The 20,489-nt window shown below is 37.0% G+C and overlaps 2 protein-coding genes across 2 annotated transcripts in view; one reads left to right on the top strand and one right to left on the bottom strand.

Moving 5' to 3' along the window:
* MED12L (mediator complex subunit 12L) overlaps positions 1 to 20,489 on the bottom strand; it is a 337,419-nt gene that overhangs the window by 34,365 nt on the left and 282,565 nt on the right. The window contains exons 31-38 of the mRNA XM_015131808.3: positions 19,010 to 19,121; positions 16,463 to 16,552; positions 15,318 to 15,427; positions 14,987 to 15,122; positions 14,013 to 14,174; positions 11,113 to 11,475; positions 9,154 to 9,310; positions 4,369 to 4,580 (exon numbers count right to left, since the gene is read on the bottom strand). Of these exons, the coding sequence (XP_014987294.3) occupies positions 4,369 to 4,580; positions 9,154 to 9,310; positions 11,113 to 11,475; positions 14,013 to 14,174; positions 14,987 to 15,122; positions 15,318 to 15,427; positions 16,463 to 16,552; positions 19,010 to 19,121 (1,342 nt within the window). The remainder of the gene's footprint in view (positions 1 to 4,368; positions 4,581 to 9,153; positions 9,311 to 11,112; positions 11,476 to 14,012; positions 14,175 to 14,986; positions 15,123 to 15,317; positions 15,428 to 16,462; positions 16,553 to 19,009; positions 19,122 to 20,489) is intronic.
* Positions 14,402 to 20,489, top strand: part of P2RY12 (purinergic receptor P2Y12) — a 46,817-nt gene continuing 40,729 nt past the window's right edge. The window contains 1 exon segment of the mRNA NM_001194370.2: positions 14,402 to 14,522. The gene's annotated coding sequence lies outside the window, so the exon portion shown is untranslated.

Below are 20,489 nucleotides of genomic sequence, written 5' to 3'. Positions count from 1 at the left end.
TAAGTACAGTATAGAATTAGCTCCATTTTATAGATGGGACTCTGAGACACAGAAAGGTAGTGTAACCACTGGACTGAGTTCCATCTAAATACCGGACACTGAGTAAGAAATAGAATAGTTTGTTTTTGTTTTTTGTTTTGTTTTTTTACAGCAGTCGCCACTTCTCTGCGGTTTCCCTTCCCACAGCTTCAGTTACCTGCAGAAAACCACAGTCCGAAAATAGGTGAGTACAGCACAGTAAGGGATTTTGAAAAAGATGACATTTACATGTTTGTTACAGTATATTATTATAATTGTTCTATTTTACTATTAGTTACTGTTAATATCTTACTGAGCCTAACTTATAAATTAAACTTTATCATACAGGTACCTATACATAGGAAAAAACATGGTCCATATCAGGTTTGGTGCTCTGGGGTTTCAGCAACCACTGAACGTATTCCCTGTGGATAAGCAGGGTGATGGGACTACTGTATTTTCCTAGATGAAGACTGCAACCAAGAAGAATGAAAACAGGTTTCTTGCCAAAACATCTTTCTGCATGTCCATATGCACTAAAGCTATAGGAAAATATACTCAATTATAACAATTATTACATCAAATAATCTCATTAAGATACTTAACAATATCCATGCTATTCAGCACTTGTTGTCTAGGTACTGTGTTAAACACTTTCTTAACACATTCCTGAGGAAATATAAGACAATCCATGACAGAATATTCCATGACTGACTGAAGCTCATGTACAATCTCTGCAGTGGAACTAGAGGGTTATTTTATGGAATTCTGGTTTTCATTGTGTATCACTGAAGGGTGGATGGTTTCTGCATATGCCAACTTCCCCCAACCAGACAGGAGGAGGACAAGCGGACACTGTGAGGTCTTAGATATATCCTGAGTTCAGGAATTTATGTTTACCTTTCCCATTTAGGTTTTCAAAACAACCACAGCAGACATCACTAGAAGGGCCAGTTTCTGGAAGCACTGGGAGGGAAAGCTATGAGAAGGGTGTGCGGATAAAAATCAGACTGCTGAGGACTAAAGCTACTAAGAAACTTCAGGCTCCTGGAAACAGCTGATGAAATCTTACATTATTCATTTGATACACAGCTCATAGATTTGTACTATGTGCTTAGCAGATGAAAAGATAATACAAAATAGTATACAGCCCAGTGTCTGACCTCATAAGAAAAGGGAGTAACCAGTGGGTTACTAGACAACTGTCATAGGAAGCAGTCACATCCAAAACCTGGAGAAACTTATCAGCATGTAAAAGCATCTGCTGAATTCCAGAATCAGTTTTGAAGATTAATACAAATGGAAATTCTCTGTTCGTTATATTTAAGAAAATGAACCTCTAGAATAAGAAAATTACTAGGATATGGATAAAAATACATCTACTTACTTTTCTCTACAAGAAGCCAAAAAATGAAAAAATAACTATATTATTAGACCTTACGTAGCTAGAGAAATTCATATCGTATGTGGGTGAGTAACCTGAGAAATTCTTCCTGCTATAGCATGAAATGGTCAGTACTTACTAGAAAAGCAAATTGTGCCCAGCAACATATATTAAAACAATTGCTCAATATTGCTTACATTCCATATAATTCTGTCTTTAGATTCTGAAGGACTATCGCAAGAATTTTTCTGCCATAACACCATATTTAGCTAAATTCCAGTTATATTAATAGCTTATGCGTGATCTATAAAGAGAAAGGAAAGGCACTAACATTTCCTCAGAACCTCCTAAGTACAGGTACCGTGGTGGATGCTACATGCAAATCTCATTAGCTCGATGTACTACAGGATCACTGTACATTGTGACTGCATAATATATGCATTTCTCTTCCTTTAAGAATACTATTTTCCTCAATTATCTAACACTTGAAGAATGATAAGAGAGAAAAAGACATATCTTACTTGTGAAAGCCCTTCAGAGACTCCATAGTTAAGTTTCAACTGTTAAAAACAATTATGAAGTGAGTTTGAGATGAAGAAGTGAATACTGTACAATCACTGTTATGAAGCTGAGCTTTTCCTATTTGAAGAAGGCATTTCTGGTCTTAAAAGTTTAAAAAGAGAAGAATAAAGAAAAAAAAATCCAACATTGTAATGGAGTTAGCACAAAAGAATCAGAAAAAGAATGAACTAACAATTAATTCCCATTGGTACAAGCAGTACAACTGTAGGTGGTACAAAAGGATAGAGCCAGGAATTTTTGGTAGGAGAAAGAAAAGTAATGCTGTCATCCAGGTACACTTCTCCAAATATGCAAGGATATCTTTGATTACATGTAGATTATTCAATTAAATGATTTAAAAAAATTTTGAAGCTGAAATCGTGTCATGGCTTATATCAGGAAGAGAACCTTTTAAGGACAGGTGTATTTACCCATAAATAGCCCAGTGGGCTTTCCCCCAGTGCTAGGAACCACTTAACAGTATTTCAAAGTTAATTTGGCAGCAACAGTTTGAAAGTGGGCTATAAATAAGAAAAACTATGCCTTGTAATAAAAAGGTAGATACGAAAAAAAAAAATTAAAGTGGCACTTACTTTATTTATTTATTTTTCTTGAGATGGAGTCTTACTCTGTTGCCCAGGCTGGAGTGCGGTGGCGTGATCTCAGCTCACTGCAAACTCCACTTCCCAGGTTCAAGTGAGTCTCCTGCCTCAGCCTCCCAAGTAGCTGGGACTACAGGCATGCTCCACCATGCCTAATTTTTGTATTTAGTAGAGACAGGGTTTCACCATGTTGGCCAGGCTGATCTCAAACTCCTGACCTCAAGTGATCCACCTGCCTCAGCCTCCCAAAGTGCTGGGTTTATAGGCGTAAGCCACCGCACCTGGTCCTAGGCTTTATTACTTTGAAAGAGGGCTAAATTCATTCTAGTAGGATGGTTTTCCAACGTCTAGTGAATTTTTTTAACTCAAAAATGATTTGAAGCAATAGTACAACTCTAATTTTGCTGATTCCCAAAAAGAGCTAAAACTCTCAATGAGGCTTTAAAAAGTGACTGTAAACATGCTGCTTATTTAGGCAAATTAAATAATTTTTCATATTTTAATCAAATGCTCATCATTTATGTGCAAGCAGTAGCTTAGGCCCATCTTTTCTTACACTCAGGAAGCTAAAGCAATTGCTAGGGTTCAGGGAGCGACAAGCACGTGGTGATGACTGTTGCTTGCATTATCATACATTCAATTAGTTTCTTCTCTCTTGTCCTTATAATTCAGGTAAAAAAAAAAGAACCATTTTTAAGAATGAATGACTAACCTCACCATCACCATCCACCAAAATCATCACTAAGTGGCCCAAATGCAGGGAGTGCCATAAATTACACAATGGAGATATGCCTAGAAAGTTATCCAATAGACAAAGAATATTTTTTTAAAGCATTTGAATTTCTTGCTATGTTGAAAGTATTGTGGTTTTTCTTAGAGCAGGATGTACCTGTAGATTCGCTATTTCCATTGGAGGGTCATGAAGGTACCTAACTCATAGAGTTACCCTGGTATCTAAGATAGCTAATACATTTAAGTGCTTAGAAATGTTTTGGCATATAGTAAGTGCTCTGTTAGTGTTAGCTATTATTATCAAAATAGTGCATGACCACTTTAGAAAGGCTAGAAAATACAAGTATACAGAAACTAGAAAAAGAAATCCCCATTCTCACCTCATACTTTATTTTAATGTATTTATATAGATGCATAGGTTCTTCATGAGTTTATACTAAGTGCTGATGTTTTCTTAAACATGGATCACCTCTTCTATAAAGAACATTGGGTTATAGGCCACAAAAACAGAAATATAAATCAAGAATTAAATTGAATTTATCCAGATCCTGACTGTTGTTTATAATTTATTTTCTGCTCTAGACCTTATTAAATATACACTAGAAACAAAAAGTAAAGGCAGGGCACTATCAGAGAAAACCTAAGAAACATCGGGGCTTCAGAGACATAACCTCACAGTAATAAGTCTAAAAATAATACATGAAACAAGAGCTGAAAGTAGTACAGAATATGGTGGTAATTATAATAGGAAAATGAGCGCTCTGAGAAGGTCACCTCAAGGATAAAAGACCTGCTTCTTCTAATTGACCAGAAAGTCATCAGTCCTTCTTTCTGTTTTGAGGTATACTTTTAATAAACCTAAGACATATCAAATTCTTATTTGATCAATGATAACAGTAAAATACAATGGAAGAAAAGTATTTATAAGCCTGTAACAGAGAGTGAGACCTGCACTCACACAAGTATACAGCTATATGCATACAGGAAGAATATGCCACATACCCCAAACTCATACCAAGCTAGTGGAGGTAATAAAATGCAAAGGACTCCTTTGCTGGGGTCTGGACAAACCTGTTGGAAAGGCCGAGTCTGGGCTTGCCTGAGAAGCCGCTGTTGCTGCTGCTGCTGCAGAAGCTTCATCTGTATCAACTGCTGCTGCGATGTGATTGCATGAAGAGAAGGCGGCTGCATCATGGCGCCCGAGCGCCGCTGTAGCATGTTTGACAGAGCTTGTTTGGTGTTGGTTGGGACAAAGGAGCCTGCAGGGTCCAATCTGGAGCCACCTACAAAAGCAACCAAAAGGAAACACTTTCTAACTATGTTAATGCAACAGGTCTTCTTATTTATCAAAACACAGAAATTTCATCTTCTAAGTCTCACTTTATGAAAAAAGTAGAAAACAATGCACTGTCCCACCTGCCACAAATACTAAAGACCTGTTGAGTTGCATAATTTACAAAAGATGGGGGGAGTGATGTAGAAGTGAATTATACTACTTTGATATAACTTCATGGAGGTCTTCAGTTCATAAATTGAAATGCACAAAACATACAGTTGTTGGCATAATTTCATAATTACATGGGTTTTAAATTAGGCAAGGCCCTCAGGAACATATTACTTATATAAAACATACTGCCTTTGTGATGTATTTTGCCAAGTTTTTAAGCCATTCATATAAATCCTTTTGTACTTTTCATCAAATCTGAAGCTCATGTCATTGAAGCCTTTTCACTATGGTAAAATGAAAATGCATGTTTTATAGTAGAGGCATGAAAATGCTTTAAAATCTTGAAATGCTTGCAAACTTCAAATACCATGATTGTTATGAGAAAACATCTTTTTTGAAGGCTAAAAATCAAATAAACAAGCAACTATTATATTGATGCTTAAGAAACCACAAGAAATCCTTTACATATTTGTATATTATAATTTGTCATGTCTTTAAAACCTAGGGGAAAAAAATCAACATATGCTGGCTTCACAATAAATGTCAATTCTTCATTCACCAAAAATAGTCCTTGATATATGTAAATGAAAAAAAAAACTCTACATAAGCACCTCATAAAAGTTGTTTTATCTTTTTTATAAAGCAAGATGTATGATGAAAACAAACATTTTAAAGCTTTTTTTTTTTTTTTGGAAAAACCCACATTCTTTTAAAGACTCAGTACCACAATCAATAATACAATTTATGAAGTTGTGAAAAGAAACTAAAAATCTTGGGATGTCGAACTTACTATGACAAAGGTAAAAGTCAATGTTGGGAACTGAGTCATGAAAAACTATCCCCCGGGTTGTTTTCTAAATAGATAGCTGCAAAGATAGAAGGCTACACACCTCCCCAGGGGGCCTCCCTCAAAATTTGCTCACAAGGAAATTCCTTGTAAGCTCCAAGAGATTGACTCTAAAATTAACAGCTTTTATGGTGGGGGCGGGGGTTGTGGGGGAGCAGGACAGAGCTAGAAGTCATCCCTCCGCTTATCAGAGACAAATACATATTTGACCTCTTCCTCTACTCTGTGTTTACTTAATCTTATGTAAAAATGCAGATTCAACACCATAATTGACTAAAACTTCAACCTGCTTCTTTCATATGTAAAATGTAGATTCAGGGAATGTTGATCAAAGCCTCAAAAGAATGAAACTGCTTACTCCTTTTATCTACTTCCCCTTCTTTTTCCTTCTTCTTTCCCCTACTGCCTACTCTTTCCCCTTTAAATACTGAAGTCCCCAAACCCTCTTTGGGAAAAGCACAGATGTTCCTGTGATTTTGTGTTCCTTTTTCCCAGGCATGTCCTCAACCCTGGCACAATAAACCTCTAAAATGAGTGAGATTTGCCTCAGTCATCTTCTTCTATTTACAAAGTCATTCAGCAGCATTTGAAGAGCATTTGGAAAAAACCAGAAGTAACACATGGCAGGGTAACTTCTGTTGAAGCAACAATCAGAACGTATATTACGTGTTAAGAATTACGTATATTAATATGTAAAAACAGATTCATTTATAGAAAAGGGAAATTCTTTTTAAAGATTAATCTAATTTTTTAAAATTTTCCTAACTCTATGATCTTGTACCTCTGGGAAACTATCAAAATAAAATATTACAAAATTGGCTGAAGCCCTTTGTATACCTAATTACTTTCCTCACTGATTCCTACCAAATGCTATTCTGAATCTGGAGTTTACCATCCTATGCATTTCTTCACAACTTTATCACACTGGTGTGTATATATGAGAAAGATTAGGGAAAGATACATATGTTTTTGTATGTGAGTGATGGTGGGAGATTGTTTTGCATTTAAACCCTATATGAATGGAATCATGTTGTACATACTGTCTTGTAACTTTAGAGGATGCTTTTTTTAAGTGAAAATAAATTCGCTCATATAAATCCTCAAAAATAATTTTTTTTCAAAATTTATTTATTTATTTTTACTTTCTTTTTTTTTGAGATGGAGTCTCGCTCTGTCACCCAGGCTGGAGTGCAATGACGTAATCTCGGCTCAAGCAACCTTTGCCTCCCAGGTTCAAGTGATTCTCCTGCTTTGGCCTCCCAAGCAGCTGGGATTTCAGGCATCACCATGCCCAGCTAATTTTGTTTTTGTATTTTTAGTAGATAAGGGGTTTCACCATATTGGCCAGGCTAGTCTTGAACTCCTGACCTTAGGTAATGTGCCCGCTTTGGCCTCCCAAAATGCTGGTATTACAGGTGTAACCCACCATGCCCAGTCCAAAATTTATTTTTTAAATGCCATCTCATACCTAAAGTTCCTCAACTTACAAAAAGCTTTCTATAGTATTCTACAGGGAGAGATTATGTGCTTTTTCAAAGTAGTAAGCTTTCAATTCACAGACAGTCCTTGTGTGTCAGTATCTACAAAGAAACTTCTACATCTCCAAAGTTTAAAATGGCCAAAAATTCACATGGACCTTGGCATTAGAAAGAGGCATTAAAAAGAGGAAGTTTAAAAGGATGGTGATTGCATCCTTCTTTTCCACTCTGAGTCCAGTTTGCAGTCTATATTCATTCACTCAACAATCTATTTTTAAAGGCCTACTATAAAGCCAGAGGTTCCTCTAAGTTCTGGGGATACTGCAGTGAACATAACAGAAAAAATATCTGTCACGAGGCTTACATTCTGGGAAGATAATAAATCAATAAGAAAGTCAGATATAGGCAAGTCAGATGCTATAGAGCAAGCTTGTCCAACTCATGGCCTGTGGGCTGCATGCGGCCCAGTATGGCTTTGAATGCAGCCCAACAAAAATTCGTAAACATTCTTATAACATTATGAGATATTTTTTGTGAATTTTTTTTTTTTAAGTTTATCACCTATTGTTAGTGTATTTTATGTGTGGTCCAAGATAATTCTTCTTCCAATGTGGCCCAGGGAAGCCAAAAGATTGGACACCCCTGCAATAGAGAAACAGAAAAAAGAGAGAAACAGAGGGTAGAGGGAAGGGGTATGGATTTACAATTTAAAACAGGTTAGTGAAGGCCCCAGTGAGAAAGTAATGTGACCAAGCCCAACGGAGATAGGCAGGAAGTGATGTAGATATCTGAGGGAGAGCACTGCAGGCACAGGGGTCAGCAAGTACAAATGCCCTGAGCTAGGAATATGTGAAAATCACTTACTGAACATGTCTGCAGGGTCAAGCTACCTTCAAAAGGCTATATAACTATTATACTTTACTTTTAAATCTTACATATATACATGTGTGTAACATAAACTTTATTTCATCTTTTAAAAAGTAGGTATTTTGCACGTTTTGGTCACTGCAATATCCTAGTATCCAAAACTGGGTCCACTATATCACGAAGCTCAATACATTCTTGAATAAATAACTGAATCCTCCACCCTATGGGAATAGATACTAGCATATTCATTTTACAGATGACCAAAATGAGGCACAGAGAAATTAAGATTTGGCCAAGGTTATGTAGCAAGAGAGTGGTAGAACCAGATTTGAACCTAAAACTCTTAACTACCAGACCAGTTCCTTTAACCACTAATTTAGAGGACAAAATATGGATTTCCCCCTGCTATAAGCCACAAATGAAACATTTTCTTCCACAGACCTCAAATGTCACACTCAAGTTATAATAAAAAGCACAATAGAAAATTTAAAAAATTATTTGTTAAAATGGCACAATAAACCTCTAAAATGAGTGAGATTTGCCTCAGTCATCTTCTTCTATTTACAAAGTCATTCAGCAGCATTTGAAGAGCATTTGGAAAAAAACAGAAGATCAATCTAAGCTGAGAGATTTCAAATAATTTAAACATGCTAAAACATGCAATGCTTCATATAGAAAGAAAATTGAATTTATTTCTAATTAAGAGATGTTTTCATTTAGAAAATTTTCATTTCGGATGAGAAATCTACATGGGCTCGAGCCAAAGCAATACTAAAATCAGGAACATTTTGTTTTCCTTGTTGTTACCTAAATCTTGCTGAATTAATTTTCTTAGTTGTCATGATAATTCAGAACAATAAAAGACACTGTGCAATATTGTGCAATCTTTTAAAACGCCAATAAGAATTATATCTGATAAAAATACACACAAATTTTACAACATAAAATCTTTATCAACTTTTATATCTTACAGCTTAGAATCACTAGCTAATTTCCTTTTAACACTAAATAAAAGTTCCAAAATCAGTACATAAACTCGTGATTTAACCTATTTTAGAAAAGAAAGAAAAAATTTCTGTGTGAAGGGAGTTACAGAAATGTCAACTGAGCACTCAGTAGTTGAAATGTCCAAGTTTTGTGGAGGTTTCAGGTTAAAAGCTAAGAGAACCACAAGCTGTTTTTCATCTCTGAGTGATCCGTGCTTTCTCGTCACATACCTGGAGTAAGAGATTGGTTCTGAAGGAAAAAGCCGGGCTGCTGGGGCTGGCCCACGAGGTTGTAACCCCACAAGGTGGACTGTGGATGGTGCATCATTTGGGAGGAGATAGGCGAGTAATTAGGAGGCACTCGGTATATGTTGCTCTGTGGATATTCCTTCAACATAAAGTTTTTAAAAAAGTTACTTAACTCCACATTTCACACAGCTAATTAACGCAAATAACTTCAGTAAGCTATCTGAGGTACCTTCTATCCCAATGTACAAAGTTATTTTTTATAAAGGAGAAGATGGAAGGAAGAGTGTTAATAAATCCCCTGGAAAATATTCATTTGAGGTAAACTTTTCCTTCACTTAGAAAGTGCTTGGCTTGCATTGGGCAGAGATGGAAAAGGATCTCTTCTGAATTCTATTTCAAAAGACTACAAGTGTGTCAGGAATACCAATACTGAACGACACTCATCACTGAAAAAGCACCTTCGGTTGCTAAGACTCCTGATAATTTCAACTTAGAACGCCTTTTCGGTATCTTGGGTCTGCAGAATTATACGAGAGAGCCCTACAGTGCTTCAGAACCACTCCTTGGCCAAGATGGTATTTCACTTGCAATTTTCCAGATATCATTCTAAAGAAGTAGACACTCCCCTCATCCCCCATGCTTCCTCTTCTTTATAGTAGCTGCAAAGCCTCCAAGGATCACACCTGAAGGTCTCAATTTCCCAACCTTCCCTCCTCTAGTCTAGCCCTAGAGGATGGAAGAGAAACAAAATCTCATTTCCCTGCAATTTTACCAGAGTATATCTCATTGAAAAGAGGCAGCTTCAGGAAGAATAGAGGAAGAGGGGACATGACCAGACTGACTTGGGGAGCAGGATGGGTTTCAGGGCTTTTGCATCTGAGAAGAAAAAAAGCCCATCCATATGGACTGACAGGCTGGAAACCCCAAATTTGAGGCAGTTTCAGTCTGGACCATTTTAAACATCCCTTCAAGGCAAAGGAATACTGGTAGGAAGACTGAATGAGAAGAGGGTACTGATGCTCAAGTGGCATCCTAAAGTGGTGGTGGTGATTTCTAGAATAGTATTAATCACCAAGCTATCAGCTAGGAATAGATGTATTTTAGTTCTCACATAGGTAAACATAACCAGTCATGAATATCTGAACTAAATGGTGAATATTTCTTCCATTGTGCAGCAAGAACACCGTGGAATTTCATTTAAAACGTCTCGAATCCTCTATCAAGTATTTTCCACGTTTTAATTTAATTTAAATAGAAAGACATTTTACGTATTACTTCTCAAGGTTTATAAAATTATTTCTAAATTGCCATCAAACAGATTTCTGTTGTAATTAAAACATTGTTATATGTGGGGAACGCTAATAGAGAGCAAGAAGTAAAACTATTTTAAATTAGGTTTATTTTCATATTTTATAAAGCCTAAAGCATGGTATAGAAGTAAAATATATAGGAGGGTAAGATGGAATAGTAAAATATAAAATCTCAGGAACATCCTATTGGCTATGTTAACTCCAACTTTTATTGAAGAAAAAGCAAATAGAGCTTTCAATGTTTATTTACTGAAGATATCAACCACTCAAAATACAATAAATATTTTAGACATAAGTATGTGAGAGAATGGGATTGTATAGTTCAAAAAATTGAAGTTTCAAACCCAAGGAAATTGGGAGACACTGAAATATTAACTAAATATCACAATGGAAGCCTACAATTAAATAAAAGTATTAAAAGTGGAGGAGGGAAAATCAAAAGCTTTAATCTTGTTGTCTGTGACAAGTCACTGTGTGCCATTTAGTTAATTACTGCAGAAACCTGTTAGGAGAACTGTCATAACAAAACTTACCCTGCTCTTGGTAATGTTTCAAGGGAAATGATTTGAGCACGAGTAAATCTCATACTAAAGGCTAATGAGCCAGGGTTCTCCTTCCTTCCCCCACTTACATCAACTCTTGAGCTAGATTTCGTCTTGCGCTTCCTTCCCTTTGTTTTCTTTTCTTCATCTGTTGTGGTTTTTCCCTGATCTGACAGCTCAGCTGACTTCCTTTCTGGTTCCTGAGAAACTGGAGATGTGGGCTCTTCCTCTTCCTCCTCAGGAGGCAGGGGCAGTGGCTGGAGGTAGTAGCTGCGGGGCTTGGGCATGGGGTGTGTGTGATACAGCAGGAGGTGATGCTGCTCCTCATACTTGATTACTCTTCGGTCCACTCGGACTGTCCCAAACCAGGCCCAGGACAGAGGAGCTGGGTTCTTCTGACCCTCAAACAAGTCCCACGGGGACACCTTCTGCTTCGTAGAGACCTGGAGACCCTGTGGGAAAATAGCACTCTATGACAGCACACTCAGATATTTTCCTTATTCATAGGCCAGGCTTGTATGGAACAAAGATTCAGAGAACATTTTGGCTGGCATGAGCCCTAGAGAACCCGAGAATACAGCAGAGAGCATTACACAGCTACATCACTGGAGAGCAGTGGCTAGAATTCAGACCTTTGTAAGCACAGTTCTACAGTTCTTTATACCACATGATGCTCTGTTTAGGCAACACAGGCAGTCTAGGATATTTTATTGTCAATATGTATTTCCTCTTTTTGCTAAAAAAAATTCTAAAAGTTTTTTGCTAAAAATTCTAAGACTGCAAAGTTAATCTTACTAAATTATAACCCGTTCTAAATCTCTGTAATATATTTGTAAGTTTTAAGATAATATGAAATTTAAGAGTCAAGTTATAGTCAACCTCTAAATGGGTTAGTATTGACTTCAATCTAAATCTGTATGAACTTGGTTCAATATGGGAGCCCTGTACTTAATAAGCCATTCTCTCAATATAATATTATTATTAGAGAATTAAATTATAGCAGCAGGAATAAGTAAAGTCTGTTAACTCAAGCTTATCTTTACTGACTCCAGAAAAAAAAACAAAAGCAAACTGTTACCCTGTTTTTATTCTTAACATTAATTGGTGACACCTCTTGGTACTTGCCTTAAAATGCCAATTTAGAAATACTTTTCCTTAAATGGCCCACCAAATAACTACTTAGTCATTCCCTAAGATGTGAGTGTCACTGTTGTAATCTATACTTATTCTTTTATGAGTAGCTTCATCTAAAACCAAAGTTCAGGCCAGGCACAGTGGCTCAAGTCTGTAATCCCAACACTTGGTGAGGCTGAGGCAGGTAGGTCACCTGAGGTAATGACTTCGAAACCAGCCTGGCCAACATGGTGAAACCTCGTCTCTACTAAGAACACAAAAAAAGGCTAGGTGCAGTGGCTCACGCCTGTAATCCCAGCAATTTGGGAGTCTGAAGCGGGTGGATCACGAGGTAAGGAGTTCAGGACCAGCTTGGCCAAGATGGTGAAACTCCGTCTCCACTAAAAATACAAAAATTAGCCAGGCATGGTGGCAGGCACCTGTAATCCCAGCTACTCAGGAGGCTGAGGCAGAGAACTGCTTGAACCTGGGAGGCAGAGGTTGCAGTGAGCCGAGATCATATCACTGCACTCCAGCCTGGGCAACAGAGTGAGACTCTGTCTCAAAAAAAAAAAAACAAAACAAAAGTTAGCTGCGCCTGGTGATGCATGTCTGTAATCCCAGCTACTCAGTAGGCTGATACTGGAGAATTGTTTGGACCCGGGAGATAGAGATAGAGGTTGCAATGAGCCAAGATCGCACTACTACACTCCAGCCTGGGAGACAGAGCCAGATTCCGTCTCAAAAATAAATAAATAACAAATAAGTAAAACAAAACAAAACCAAGGTTCAATTATCACCTGTAAATTGACTGTTCCCAATATTTGTCTTGAGATGAGAACTTTTTCCTTGGTGTAAAAACCACATATCCAGATGGATTCCAGATGTCTTACTACCAGGAAGTCCACTGACACTGCAAACTCAAACTTGACCATGACTTTAGCTTTTTTTCTTTACACAAACTGGTATCAGATTCTCAGACTACTCTAAATTCCCTGGTAAATCTGATTCTTTCATGTCTTCTTATAAACTCTCCCTTTATTTGTACCACAATTTTCCCTACCTCCCAGCTAACTCTTAATCCTTCAAAATGACTCATGTCAATTTTCCTGGGGACCCTAGTCTATCCCCTAATACTGTCTCTGTACCATGACACACAAATCTCATCACACTGTAATTGTCTGTCTACTTCCCCCTTCACGGTAGGAACTCTTTCATCTTGGTGATTGTGGAATGTCTGTGGTTGCTTAATGTTCATTAAAAGAATAACTGACCACTTTTCTCAAACAATTTTTATTTGAAATAGCTTACTACATGAAGGTTTTCTTTTTTCTTTTTTCTTTTTTTTCCCCAGAGACAGGGTCTCACTTTGTTTCCCAGGCTAGGGTGTAGTGGCTATTCAGAGGCATGAGCCTAGCACATTGCAGCCTTAAACTCCTGGCTTCAAGCAATCCTCTTGCCTTAGTCTCCCAAATAGCTGGAACTAAAGACATGTGCCACCATGCTCAGCTTACAAGAAATTGTGTATTGATAAATGTATTCTGCTTCTCAATCTGAAGTAAAACCAGAACTTACTTTTGCTATTTTTTTTTTTTTTACACTAAGCTTTTACTTAGTTTCTCTTGGCATGTTTCAGAAATTTACTTAAATTCAGGGAAACATTTTAAGTCCTTTAAACATATAAAATGAAGATCTTCAAAGATATGACTTCTTTATATGATAATGCCAATGACTAAGTACACTTAGAAGACAAGCATATGCCTTAAAAACATCAACAGCAAAATTGAGATATTTTATATATCCTATGGTAAGACAAGAAAAAGTATTTGATTTTTTGTAAATAAATGTATATATGAGAAAAAACATTTACTCTTGCCTGTTTTTTATCTATAGAGTCAAATCCAGCAATTTTGTTTCCTTTTGTGTCAATCAAGGAACCCATAGGTTCACAAGTGATGACATCACATGTCTGTTTCGGCAAAGGTAGTAACTGTCGAACTTTGTCAATACTTTCTGATCGCTTGTCTCCTAGCTCTTTCTGAAGAAAAAAGAGAGACAGAGAGAGTGAGTGAGTGAGAAGTGGGACAGAAATTACAATGAAGGCAAAAGTTAACCAGAAAGAAGGTTCCTTATGAAACATTTCCCTTTTTATAGCTTAGCGCATGTTCTTTAACCCTGAACATGGTCTACAAGGCAGTTCCAAATAGAGTAGTGAGTGTTTCATTTCTTCTATTTAAGTAGAAAATAGAACACATACACAAAGGCACTGTTGTTACACAACAAACATCGTAGTGCTGAAATGACAAAAATCCAGGGTAGCAGTCATAATCAGAATGCAGGAGCTGCAGAACAGAACACTTTCTCATGTCCAGGGTCAGATTACAAGGTAACCATTGATTTATTTGATTGGTAACGCATCAGATTTATTTGTTTTCTTTTTGCACTGTTTTCTTACAATTTTTTTAAAAGATTCTGTTAGTGGTCAAATGAATTGATTTATAAATATCAATGCAGATGGTTATTTTTTCAATTACACGTGCCAGTCCAAGCATAGAGTTATCCTAAATCTATCTAATGTTAGTATTCTGGTTATACATTTAACAGTGGATTTCTAAAGTTCTTTTAAAAATTAAACATGTTTTATAATATAATTTTAATAAAAAATAATCAAGGTTATGTGCTTGTAACTTCTGGGTACTGATAAGATTAGGTGAAACAAATAGCAAATAATCACATTAAATTAAGTTGAATACAATTAATAACATTTAATTTAAGTAGTAAATTAAAATGCACTAGATAATAAATCCATGAACAACTTGAGCTCTTAATACAGGCTGATCTCAAACTTACTTTCAGTTTCTTTACTAAATTCATGTATGCACGCTTATTCTCTTCAGATCCCCCTGGGGATGCATTTGATAGGTCAGAGGCTAATGTTCCATTGATTAAAACACCCAGCATGTCAAGAACTGTTGTGAATAATTCACTAAGAAAGAAAGAAAATAATTGTTTTCATCTTAAAGTGAAACTGAAATACACTTATTTAACTGAGTATTTTTATTCAAGGCACAAAATTTTTAATAGTAAAGTAAATAAGATGTGGCAGAAATCGTCATCAGTATATCAAAGCTTATACCATACATACATGTAGCAAGATAAATGTGAAATGACAAAAACATACTTGTTAGTGTGCATGTCAACAGTTCCTGACGTAATGATCTGAAGGAGTAGGAGGGCCCAGTCTGTAGTCCACTGGGTGCTCCTCTGCACCGTGTCAAACATTCCTCCTACCTAGCAGATAAAATACAGTAAAATATTTGCATTCTGTAAAATAGAAAACAACATCCCATTGCTTTATGTGGTCAAATTTTCATTGTTTTTTCTTTAAAAAAACAAGGGATGCTCTAGTTTATAGATTATCTTATCTTTTCTCTCACTTACCTACATGTTTATCACTATTTTTAGTTCTTTCAGCACAGTTCATTCAAAAATTAAATAAAATGAAGAAGGGAAGTGAGTATCTGAATGTGGGCACCAATAAACTTAGTTTTCTTTTGTTCCAAATCTTTTATGATGTCCATTTTTATGATGCAATTATAGTTGAATTAAACCTGAATAATGCCAAAGTCATGTAATTCAATTATCTGCAACTTTGTGTTTGCTGTACAATTACTATTGAATCTAAGCCTGCTATCATAATACCATATGGAAACATCCACTAGCACAGCAGTGATGGGCAGGAGGCTTGGCCCGCACGCCTACCAGTTCACATGTTGGGACGAGGTTAGAAACAACTGCAAAAGTATCAAGCAGGCCATCCCCATAGAGGTCTGCACTTGGACCTGCCTGATGGGAAAAGAAAACTCAAAGGAGTGCACAATATGTGAGAAATTTTAAATTTCTTTAAAACTTCTCTGTGGGATTTGTCTTTATAAAAATCAGTTTGATGGAAAGTTGGACAAAACTTTGAGTTAAAAGACTTTTTAAATGGTTTTAAGTAAGTATAGTAGAAGCTAACACTTATAATAGTCTTCTCAGACCTACACTTAGCACAAACTGAAGAGAAGGAAAGATTCACTAGGGTAGAGGTAAAGAAGGCAAATCAAAGCTTAAAATACCTAGCACTGTCTGGAAGTATGACCAGACAGGAAGGAAAGCAGCAAGGGAAACAGAAGGCTTTAGAAACAGGGAAGTAGTTACAGAGAGCAAAGAGTGGAAGGCCTCACCTTGTAATGCAGACTCTGAACTTAGGAGAAGTGGAAAGCTGGAGTTATTTTCACATGTAGATATGTTTAATGAAGGGAAAATACTAGAAATGTCTCTTACCAAATTTAGGCGGAGTTGCAATGCTTCGTGCATCATCTGCCGCGCTTTTATGTCATCTTGGTATCGTTCTTCTCTCCAGTTACTTAAAATCTAAGATCAGGAAAAAGAAATCATTTTCTCTCCATTAAAGTTTAATTTTTCTCTCAATTAAAGATAAATTGAGCTTTATACTGATAGCAAAAAGCAACTTCTTATCTTTAACAAATTAAGAAACAAAGCTAAATAAAATTTTAGCTGTCTTCTTCCTCTATGCAGACAGAAATCTGGCTAGTTATTTTGCATTTACCCATCTAGGTGGAAGAAGAAAATCTTATATAATTATATAACCTATGATTAAGTCTGGGAAAATGCTTGAGAGGGCTATCACATTTAGCATTAATAAAAATTTTAAAATACATTACCTCATTGGTCTTACGAACAAAAACACTGGAGAGACAGAATTACATTTTGCCTCAGTCCTGTGTTATATTTCTAGGGACTTGCTGTGAATCCTAGCAAATGTATTATTTTGATGTTTTATAGAAGAGAAGGTCTGCTATCTTATGTATGTGTCTTCCTTGATAAAGTGAATGCACAGTGCTTTGAAAAATATGGCATTGTAGACATCAGCCAAGTGGCTTATCAGTTTATAAAGTGGGCTGCTTCTTCACTTCCTCACTGACTCATACTAATGCTTGAAAAGGAAAAATTTGCTTCGGAAAGGGAGCCGCAAGTGGGCAACACCCTAGAATCAGATGACATGAGCAAAAAAAAAAATTGCAATTCAAAACAAAAACAAAAAACCACCAACAAAAACCCTACCATGCTCTGAAATATGGTCGTTAATGACAGTCATCTTAAAAGAGTTCAAATAAATCACATGCAAAAGTACTCCATCCCAACAGATGACCTGTAAGTACCCTGCATGGTGAGACGAAAGCACTTCCTAAATCTCATCAAAAGAAATGAACCTCTCCTCAAGGCTGGCTTAAGGGGGCAAGGCAGTTAACTAAACAAGCTCTCATGGAATTCAAATAATAGTAGTGGGACCAATAAAACTAAGTGTAACAAGTGATTTGAGGCATGCAATGGCATAGAGAATAGCTATGCTCCTACTTTTAGAGGGTGATCAAGGCCTCCCGAAGGAGGTAACATCTGAACAGAGACCTGAATGAAGGAAGGGAGCAGTCCATGCTAATATCTGGAAGGGAATCTTTCCACCAAAAGGTAAGAAAAGATGCACAGGCACTGAAATGAGAATTTGCTCAGCAAGTTCAAGGAACAGTAACATGGCCAGCCAGTGCAACAACAGTGGAGGAAAGAGGGCCATGACTGGTAGGAGACAAGGTAGACGAGAGAGCCAGTGTCAAATCATGCCTGCCCTTATCAGCTAGAATTTTTATATTAGGTATACTGAGGTAATATGTGACTTACATTTAAAAAGGTTCACTATGACTGCTATATCTAGATCTTTCATATCCAAAAGGCGAGAAATGACAACAGGATCAAAAAAGATTTAGTGTCCTTGTCCATGTCCATCTAGTATCATTCGAGGGAAAGACATGGTGTCACAGAAACACAGCGCCACAAGAAGGGGTCGATTAGGCTCTGCATCAGGATAAAACACCTCATAAGACCAATCTATCCACTTTATTAATTCCATGCTCTCCAATTTCTACTGTGAATGCTCAGTCTCCTTATAGTACATAGATGCAAGAGCCCCAAACAGTGACCAGGAGAACTGTGTTTGGTGAAAAGGCAATGTCCAAATTATTTCTAAATAAACCAATATGCCTTCTGATTTATTTCTTGTGTATTTGGTTGGCATCAGTAAAACTGAGTTTCTGAACCTACAGATTTCAAGCTGAAACTGTGCCTGATAAAGTGGCATCCAAGCTTGAGGAGCTGGACTCACTGCCATGTCTACTACAGCATAGATTCCTCCAGGTCCTCTCCTAAGAGGCAAAGTTAGGAGAGGGGCAGATACTTCGAAGTTATATGAAATATGTAAAATTTTACTTTTATAGGCTGTACATATTTATTGTACATATCATTAATATAAAGTTGTTAATCTTGTGGTGTCTAGAATGCCAGGTAGAAGAACAGGGCATGGATTGTTTCCCAGCATCTTCTCAAAACATTTTGTACCCTTATTAGTTTTTTTGTTTGTTTCTGTTTTTTTTTTTTTTTTTTGAGACGGAGTTCCACTATTGTTTCCCAGGCTGGTGTGCAATGGCGCGATCTCAGCTCACTGCAGCCTCTACCTGCCAGGTTCAAGCAATTCTCCTGACTCGGCCTCCCGAGTAGCTGGGATCATAGGTGCACGCCACCATGCCCGGCTAATTTTTGTATTTTTAGTAGAGACGGGGTTTCACCATGTTGGCCAGGTTGGTCTCAAACTACTGGCCTCAAGTGGCCCACCAGCCTCGGCCTCCCAAAGTGCTGGGATTACACAGGCATGAGCCACCTCACTCAGCCCTTTTTAATTTAATTTCAGTATTTGAAAGGCAAATAAATGAATGCCATTAGAAAGATATTTGCCTGGCTTAATATTATACTATACTTTACCTGGTTAACTTGATTCTGGAGAGATGTTAGGAGGCCTTCCCTTTGTTCATCTTGTCCCTTAAGGCAGGTAAGTACCAGTGAGAGGAAGGGTTGTTGACTCAAAAGAGACATACTACAAAGGAAGTAATAACAGCAGATCTAGTTAGAAATAATGCATTGCTTCCTCTGGCAACATTCATTTCTTTGCCTCACTATTAGATAAATAAGGGAAGTGGTAAATAACCAAAGGCTGCTTGAAAATTTAAATCATACCTCTACTTATAAGATTAAAAGCCACTGTAATGCTTCTAAATCATTTGGTATGCTCTAATTGCCCTCGAAGCCATTCTCAAACTACCATCAATCCATACTGTACATGCGCATGCCAGGCAGTGAGGGTAGAAGACAGTGAATTCATGTTCTACATCAAGACGCAGGATTTTAAAACATACATCAGAAAGAATATCAATTTATACACAGGATAAAATTAAAAATTTTTTAAGTTCTCACATAAAACTCTTATTTTAGAGTCTGGGAAAAGAGGCCTATATGTCTGTTGAGCTTGTTTTGGGGTTTGTTTTTCAGCACATTTCCCAAGACCAAAAAGCAGCATATTAGTAGAGCTAATTTAGCAGCCAGGACTGATGATTCCAAAAACAGAGTATTTGCTAGCGACCTCTAGTGTGCAGCTCCAACACAGCCCACAGGCCCCAACACAGCCCGCAGCCTCCACTGGTAGAGGGGTGTCAAGGCATTTGGTTAAAAATTCTGTTTTAAATTGGCATTTTAACAAAATGTCCTCAATGAGAAAACAATCAACAAATCATATTGACAAACAAAGCGCCATGTTGGAAAGAAAAATTTCTTAAAATGAGACCTAGGCCAAAATATTTCAATCAGCATCATCCTACATGGGCAGAATGAAGAGCCCCTGACGTGGGAAGAGCAATCTTTCAAGTCTCTTCAATGCCATCTGTCCTGCCTGTGGGAAGTGAGGCAATGCACATACACTCAACCATTAGCAAATATGATTTGAAAATTAAAATTAGGCCTTCTTGTTGGTTAACTGATGCTGGCCAAGATGGTAAAACAACCAGATGAAAAACAAATACAATACATACAATGCTGGGTCTCTACCAAAATGTACTGTAGTTAAGAGCACAGGCTCAGAAGCCAGACCTCCTGGATTTAAACCCAGGCTTTATGTCCTTCACTGTGTGTCCTGGAGCAACTCATGTAACCTTTAAGTGCCTCAGTTTCAACATGATATAAAGAAGAGAATGAGAGTACCTACCACATGATTGCTATGATAATTTTAAAAGCTCATAAACATAATGAGTTTTAGAGAGGAGTTGCCATTTTGTAAGCGGTCAATAAATGGTGGCTACTATAGTATTATTCATTAGTGGACAAGAAACCTATATGCTTAAAATATTGTTTTTAATTGAAGAAATTGTCAGTTTTTTTCCTTTACTCCTAGGTTTCATGGCATTTTCACATT

Source organism: Macaca mulatta, chromosome 2 (assembly GCF_049350105.2).
Source record: "Macaca mulatta isolate MMU2019108-1 chromosome 2, T2T-MMU8v2.0, whole genome shotgun sequence".
Classification (NCBI taxonomy): Eukaryota; Metazoa; Chordata; class Mammalia; order Primates; family Cercopithecidae; genus Macaca; species Macaca mulatta.
The sequence above is the reverse complement of the archived record's forward strand: the minus strand, read 5'-3'. Positions and strand labels throughout refer to the sequence as shown.